At 33.3% G+C, this 8,456-nt stretch overlaps 1 protein-coding gene across 8 annotated transcripts in view; it reads right to left on the reverse strand.

Annotated features, from left to right (window-relative positions):
• Positions 1–8,456, reverse strand: part of Rapgef6 (Rap guanine nucleotide exchange factor 6) — a 215,994-nt gene that overhangs the window by 22,080 nt on the left and 185,458 nt on the right. For all 8 annotated transcript variants that reach the window (XM_048783177.1, XM_048783193.1, XM_048783183.1 and 5 more), the window contains 2 exons: positions 4,720–4,931; positions 961–1,084 (listed from right to left, as the gene is read on the reverse strand). In XM_048783177.1, coding sequence (XP_048639134.1) covers positions 961–1,084; positions 4,720–4,931 — 336 coding nt within the window. The remainder of the gene's footprint in view (positions 1–960; positions 1,085–4,719; positions 4,932–8,456) is intronic.

Here is an 8,456-nt window from a genome sequence, read left to right on the forward strand (position 1 = left end):
TAAGTTGCTCAGGCTAGCCCTGAATTTGAAATCCTTCTGTTTAGCCTCCCAATTAGTTAAGATGATAGGTGTGCACTATGGCACCTGGCTTTTCAACTCTGGTTTTTAAAGTACCAAGCATTTTTGTTTCCTTAGCAGAGTATATATTTTTTACATATTAGGAATTATGTTGGCATCTGTAAATTATTCCATTTTTTAATGCTCTAAACACAAAAAGAAAATCAGACCAAAAATTAAAACTGTAATGTCTACTTATACCCTGAAAATTATAAAAATTACTAGGAGCAGCTTAACAAAGTACTTTCTATAAACTACATAGCAATTCGAAGAAGCCTTTGTTATTACATTAAAATGAATTTAAAATGCATTCATAGAAGATCAGATAATAAAGAATATAAATATTTTCCATTTTTAATAAAGATGAAGAATGATTAAATTTGCACTTTGTAAATTCTGTTAAAGAATGTACATACAAATAAAAAGCGGCATTATTAACCTGAACAAAGGGACGTATGTTTTTTAAAAAAATGAAGTATGAATTAGTACTATAAACAATTACTTTTAAAAATATTCAGTAAAAAAAAGAGATAATTAATACATTACAGATTAGGTTTGAAACTATTCATCCTGTATGATAATTTCAGTGAAGATCAACAATGTGTTTGCTTATATTTAAAAAAAAATTACAACAATGTAGAACTATCCATATATTCAAAAAAGAAATAGAGAAACTAGGGGTTTAAATTTTAGCAAATTACATAAAAACTGCTTTGAGCTTTACATTCCTCAGATATGAAAGGCTAATATCACCTACCTGTTAGGGTTTCTGTGATAAACAATTACTTGAGATTGGCACTTGTAAAGCACTTAGTGCAGTGCACAAGAAATGATAAATATTATGATTATTATTATTATCACCCTTGATGCCACCTAATAATAATTCACATTTCTGTGTCATACCTCTGTCGAAACATCATAGCTGGGTCCATATTAGCAGAAGTCATTCGAACAACTTGACGGATTTCCTTGGCAATCATTCTTAGCTTCTCGAAGTTTACTAAACCATCTACTTTGGAGTCATTTCCTATAGAATAAAAGTAATTTTTTTATATCAAAGTAGCAAAAGTCAAACTGTTACTCTTGGAGAGTACAAATAAGAGCCTTCTTTATAAGTGCTACTTTTGTTTTTAAGAACTGATATATCTGTGGATGGCTCAATCACAATTGCATGGAATGTACTACTGGGAGGAATTGTGTTCCCTATGGGAATAATGATTATGCTTATTAAATACATGATGAACTGTCCCTGGCTACTAAAACCACATTCAATTATTTTACAGACCCATAAAATATGCAGTCATTCAAATCTGTATCTCCACATGTTTGCTTTGCTCATTTGCTCTTTTGGACATCAAGGACATAGCTTGAAAACTTAGGCTTTAGTCAGAGGGCACAAGGTCACCTTGGGCTTAATTATTAATTAACTAAGCCTATAAGTTTTCTTTGGTTTACAATGTTTTGAAAATTGTTTAATGAATTATAATCCTTAAAGAAGACATCCCAAAGGAATGTGAGATGGGAGATTACATGATGTTGGGTTTGTTTTCCCAAGTAGCAATACTTAAAACAAAGAAAGGTGTATGCTTTTCAGTCTGGCATCCAACTTTCCTTTCCCAGAACATGATTTATAATCATGATTTTAATCATGAACTCAAATTTCCCTGCTCATAATTTTCATTATTTTTGTGTTGCTTAATAGTTCTCTGAGGAAAAATGTATCTGATTTAAAAAATAATCTACTTTTCTCTGAAGAGATTAAGTTATGAGACAAGATATAGTTCATTTACTGTCTTATCTAACTTGTAGTGAGAGGCAAAAACAATGTTCAAAGGGCAATCTTTCTGCTCACAGTGGTTCTTTTTTTTTCTTTTAAAAAGTCTGTCTTTAACAGTGTAACCCCATTTTTCTCCCATGGAAATCCCTGAGGTGCTGCTGTGTAACTACATAGGTGTGGAACTCATCACAGTAAAGAGCACTTATACATTAAAAAGATGAATTTTCAGGGTCTCAAGAAGAGTTGGTAACCAAATAATCATCAAAAACTCTCAAGTCACATAAATTTGAGGGAAAATGTCCAAAGAAGGATGTTAGAAGCCTATGGCACTTTTGATTTTTCAAATGATAAAAGAGTGATGAATTTAGGCAGTTTAGAACAACCTTACTATTGAGAACAATCAGAAAGTTGGACAAATATAAAAACCATCTGAATGTTAAGAAGGCAGTGAAGACATGCAGAGAATGAGAATGCAGAGGGGCAGGTATGGCATTTGCCAGTGCTTGCTCCTAAGTGTACTTGCTGACTTTAGAAGAGGGGGATGATGAGAAGAACAACAAACACACAAACAAACAAAAACAATAACCAAAAATAAAAAAAACAAAAAACTGAGTAGAGTCACCCTGCTTTTTGAGGTAAGATAGAAGCAACTAAGTCCAGTTAAACCTCCAATATTTTGAGTTAGAATTCAGAAAAAGTTCTATATCCTGGGATGGAGGATGAACCAAATGTAGACTGAAATAATTAATAGTCTGGTGTTGAATTCTCTCTAAATCTAAAAATGGATAAAACACTGAATTTAGCTGTGTTGACTTAATCCTCTTTGAAGGAATGAAACATTGTTCAAAACCCTCAGATTTTGGGAGATTTTTAAAAATTCTATATCTATATTGTTTTTAAAAAGCAAAACAAAACACCAACCCCCCCAAAAAAAACCCCCCAAAAACAAATAAAAAAACACACGGCACATTAGGAGAAAAAAATAACATGATTGAGTGAAAGAAGAAAAAAAGACACCAGAAAAAAGACCCATAGGGGATCCAGATTGTAGAGCAATCAGAAACAAACAAACTTAAAAAAAAAAAAAAAAGGCAAGAGAAATTATATAACTAGAACATACTGAATCAAACCCCAGAAACCTGGAATTAGGAAATCTATGAGGGATTAAACACAGTTGAAGAGAGAAGAAACTGGAAAACAGGGTGAAAGAAAATATCTAAAATGGGGCATGGTGAGAAACAAAACAAACCAAACACACAAACAGATAACAGAGTATAAGATAATAGGGGAACAAAGACCAGGTTTAAAACAGGTAAAATCAGAGTTTCTAATAGAAAGACAAGAAAAGAGCAAATAAAACATATGAAGACAGTGTTACAGAGAATTTTTCTGAAACTGAGGAAAAATACCAAACCATATATTTCAATGTGTCCTATAAACACCAGTGAGAATTAAAGACAATGAAATGTTATTTTAAAATGTTGAAAGATGGTATTTGCCAAAGATACAGTTCTGAAAATTTTAGATAAACAAAAATTAAAAGATTTCCATCACAAAAGACTTGTACCTAAGGAAATGCTAAAAAGTGTTCTACAGGCCAAATACAAACAAAAACTAACCAGACAAAAAGTACCCCAAACAAACAACAACAACAAAAAGAACACCTAACCATATGAAAACTTTGAGATGAAAACAAACAACATAAGCAGACAGGTGAGGTTAAATAAATAATGACTTTACTAAATTAAATTTATATTATGGGATTTAAAGGCATGGTAACAACTGTATAACACTGGAAGTCAAGTAAATGAAATTTAAGTGGTTTATGCTCCTTGTGTTGTCTGACACACTAATAGTACTAATAGTACTAATGTCTATTTAATTAATGTTAAGAAATATATAAAGTACAACATCTAGTATATAACATTAGAAAAATAACAAAATAGTGAATAGTTACCAAATTAACAAAGTAGAAAAAAATACCATTACCATGCAAAAATTGATGTAGATAGATTATAAATAAGCTATCCATGGTAAAGAATCAATAAATCAGGCTTTTAAAATGATGAACTTTCTTTTTTTTTTTTTTAAATTAATTTATTTTAGTTTTTCGGTGGACACAACATCTTTTGTTTGCATGCGGTGCTGAGGATCGAACCCGGGCCGCACGCATGCCAGGCGAGCGCGCTACCGCTTGAGACACATCCCCGGCCCAAAATGATGAACTTCCAATGTTCATCAAAAGGAAAGGCAAGCCATATCATACCCAAGATACACAAAAAATTCTTAGAAAAATATAAAACAAAAGGACAATCTAGCCAGGCATGGTGGTGTACAGCTGTTAATCCCAGCTATTTGGGGGACTCAGGAGGATAACTTAAAATTTTAAAAAAAGCTGGAAGGAAAAATATTACTGAAAAAAAAAAATGTGATCAAAGAGTTTAATCTTGGTGTATCAAGTATACATTTTTAATGCATGCAGTAAAAACTTCATTATTCGTTCTTAACAAAGTGGTTTTTAGATGGCTAAAATTTATTGTATTTAACTGTGTAAATTAGCTTTAGTAAATTGTATTCTTTTTATTTTTTTGGTACCAGAGATTGCACTCAGAGGTGCTTAACCTCTAAGCCATGTTCCTAGCCCTTTTTAAAATTTTATTTAGAGACATGGTCTTGGTGAGTTGCTTGGAGCCTCTCTATATTGCTGAGGCTGGCTTTGAACTTATGATCCTCCCACCTCAACCTCCTGAGCTGCTGGGATTACAGGTGTGCGCCAGAGTCTGGGCAGTAACTTACACTCATTAAGTTGGAATATATAATAAACCATTACTGTAGAATTACCTGAAGCTAAAACATGCTGATTTTCAAGTAATTTTTATAAATACCTTCATGTAGAAATGTCATATCCTTCTTGACAACAGGGAACAGTGGAATAATTGGAGGCTGCATACTTTGACTACTAAGAATATTTCTATATTTTGCCATGTTTCTAGATGGATCAAAAAGGTCTTGTAGATCTTGGAGATGTTTCTCATATTTGCTTGGTAACTTTTCCCAAGTACCTCTGAGTCGTGCTACAGGTGCCAAGTTCAAGCCACTGCCAAAGATGACAATAAAAACATTAAAAAAGGACTTAGGGGAAGAGGGTAGACTCAGGTCAGAAAAGTATATATATACCAAGTGTTTTAATACTGCTCAAAAGATAAGGAACCTATTTTCTCTCTCTCTCTCTTTTTTTTTTTTTGTGCTGGGGATTGAGCCCAGGGCCTTATATATGTGAGGCAAGCACTCTATCACCTGAGCTATATTCCCAGCCCAGAAACTATTTAATACACTGAAATAAACAGAAAAGAATTACTTAAAAATTAAATAAAAGGGACTTCCTTATCTTAAAAAACATGGAGAATGTCTTTTGAAGGGATATATTTTACTTGCTTATAGATGTACACACATAGCTTTATTTTATAGTTTGCATGCAAGTGTCAACTGTAGTAATTTCATAAACAATAAAACTTCAAACATCACAATGTTGTTCATTCACAGACATAACTTTACAAAAACCACCTATTTGAGAGTGATTTAAGAAATGCTTGAAACAATTGTTCAACAACTGTGGTAGCATTTTTTTTTTCCGTGATTTTTTTCACCTATGTCCCTAATTTTAAAGCTTATATACCCATAGGTTCTAATCTTGTCCCCTAAGCCTCTTAAATATTTAATGTTTCAATTCCATAGGACTTTAAATAAGTTCAGATATTCCATAACTTGAAGATATTCATGCCCACTGAATTGCAATTCTTCCCTATTTCTTTACCTTTATACTACCGTGACATCAGTAAGTTTATCAAATGAACAGTGTGTGTGTGTGTGTGTGTTGTGTATGGATATATATAAACAAATTGTATGCCTCAATTTTCTTATCAGTTAATCCTTATTTGACTTTTACCCCAACCACATTAAAATGTTCTCTTGACTTCTGATTTTAAGGTATGAAGTTAAGACATCTTTGTTCCTTTATTTCTTCAAAACTGCCCCCAAACAATTATAAGAAGAATAAATAAAATAACAGAAATGCAAATTTCATCTTTAAGGAAACTAAGAGATAGAAATCTAACTCCTAAACTCATTAGAATGCTTGCCCCAAAATAGGCAAGGTCAAATGAGTATATGAAAAGATGCTGAAAATGATGTCTATAGCTAAAGATGGAATGAAAGGGAGCAAAAGCCAGGTGTGGTGGCACACTTCTATTTAAGCAACTAAGGAGGCTGAGGGAGAAAGATCCCAAGTTCAAGGCCAGTCTGGCAACTTAGCAAGATCCAGTTCTCAAATAAAAAGGGCTGGGGGAATGTAGCTTAGTAGTAAAGTGCAGATGGGCTCAATTCCCAGTAGAAGGAAAGAAAGGGAAGAAAGGAAGAAAGGAAGGAAGAAAGAAAGGAAGGAAGGAAAGAAGGAAAAAAGAAAACAAGCAAGCTAGCTAGCTGCCAAGCAGAGTTCTCCATAGCAGGTTAACTCCTTTTTAGGTCAAAACCAATAATCCCTTAGTTGGAACAATAAAAAAGTTTAGGTTAATGGGGTTAGGCAGGGCAGGACATACTTCTTTATCATGGAGTATCAGGGAAATAAGATCAAATCAATGAACAGTGATACATTTTGGTAGGAAGCTCTGTAACAGGATAGAAAAGAAAAAACTCTCCGAGTTGTAAGAAGCCCTAAAACTTCCAATCTCCCTTTGCTGTGAAAAATTAAAGGGTAAAACAATTCACATATAGGGTCAACTCCCAGTTTCTCTCCCACATGAACCTCTTGTAAAAACTGTACTGGAAAAACTCTTTTGTCATTCAAAAGGAATGAACAAATACAGCATCTGTAACAAAGTATTCACAAAGAAAAACAAAGAGTACAAGGCAGAATAATGTTGTCAACAGTGAAAAACTGGAACTAACCAGTAACCTGTCGTGATATCAAGTAAACCAATAAAATAAACAAAGAGCTTAATGCAATGAAACCAGAGCATAGGGAAAATATGAGAGAAGTTGATTTAAAAACTGACTAGTAAAGTTCATGAGCAACATGGAAGAAAAAAAAAAAACATGGAAAAGAGGGCTGCACTGGAACCTTTAAAAGATATAGACACTGCTAAACCACTGTGCAAATGTCATGAGCAAAAGGATTAACAAAATCAACCAAAGGACATGGACAGACTTGACAGGGACTGGAGAGAAAATGATGAATATGTAAAACAAAGGATATATAAAATTCATAGAATGGATATTTCAGAAGAATAGGAAAAAATTGAACTGAAAAAAAATTAGGAGGTATAATTTGAGGAAAATTTCCAGAAATAAAGGAAGATTTGAATCTACAAATTGAACAGGTGCCAGAGTCTTGTAAAACTATATATGCTAACATCTATGTAAATAACTTCAGAGAAATAGGAAGAACCTGGGAGTGTGGGAGAGAAGAGAAAGTAAAGCAAATCTTATGAACTAAATAGCCACATAAAATATCAGTTCAAGAGCAACTGTTTATAAAATCCCCCAAGAAATGATGTATGAAACAATAGCCTAACTGTCAAGTCATGTTGAATTGCAACAAAAAGATACTTTGAATATGCTCAGGAAATATAATTTCCACAAGTCCTTCTTCAAGTAATGAACAGAAAACAAACTTCAACCAACCAAGACATGATTGGAGAAATAAAAAGAAAAACACTAAAATGAGCAGCGTTAAAGACTACTCAAATTAAAACAATGCTTGGTAGCTCATGGGAGTTAAATATATAAGACTAAGAAATAAGAACAGGCAAAATAACCATAGATACACATGAAATTTTAAGAACATACAGTGTACCTAATTTTCATTTTTATCTTTTATTTTATTTTTTTCCCTTTTTTATTTTTTAGTTCAGTGAAATCTAGAAGGAATGGAGTTCCTCAAAATATATGTGAAGAATATTAAAACTGTCTGAATATGACAGTGGACTGTAGTAGCTACTCCCCCACCCCCACCCAGAACAGTTTTAACCTTATTCTTCCATGAACACTGTTCCCTCTGTTGGATAAACAGTTCCTGATTCTGATTCCAGTGAGGCTATCAACCATGATGTTTCCTTCTCCCTCTCTATCTTGCTTCCTACCTTTGTCATAGGGTGGGCGTATTACCTAAACTGGTCTTGTATCAACTATGCTGACACAATTGGTACAAGAATGAGTATGTGACACAAGTGTTTTTATCGATGACCATATATACTAAAGCAGAGAGTCAACAGTGCTCACTTTCAAAGGGCTTGTTGATTAAGGACCACATAAGCCTTTTGACAGTTTCTTTTGTAGTTTCCATTCTCTAGTACTTCTCTCTTTTTTTTTTCTTTTTTTTTTTATTGGTTGTTCAAAACATTACACAGCTCATGACATATCATCTTCCATACAATTGATTCAAGTGGGTTATGAACTCCCATTTTTTACCCCAAATACAAGTTGTAGAATCACATCGGTTACACATCCACATTTTTACATAATACCATATTAGTGACTGTTGTATTCTGCTACCTTTCCTATCCCCTACTATCCCCCCTCCCCTTCCCTCTCATCTTCCCTCTCTACCCCATCTGCTGTTGTTTAA

This window comes from Marmota marmota, unplaced genomic scaffold (assembly GCF_001458135.2).
Source record: "Marmota marmota marmota unplaced genomic scaffold, marMar, whole genome shotgun sequence".
Lineage (NCBI taxonomy): Eukaryota > Metazoa > Chordata > Mammalia > Rodentia > Sciuridae > Marmota > Marmota marmota.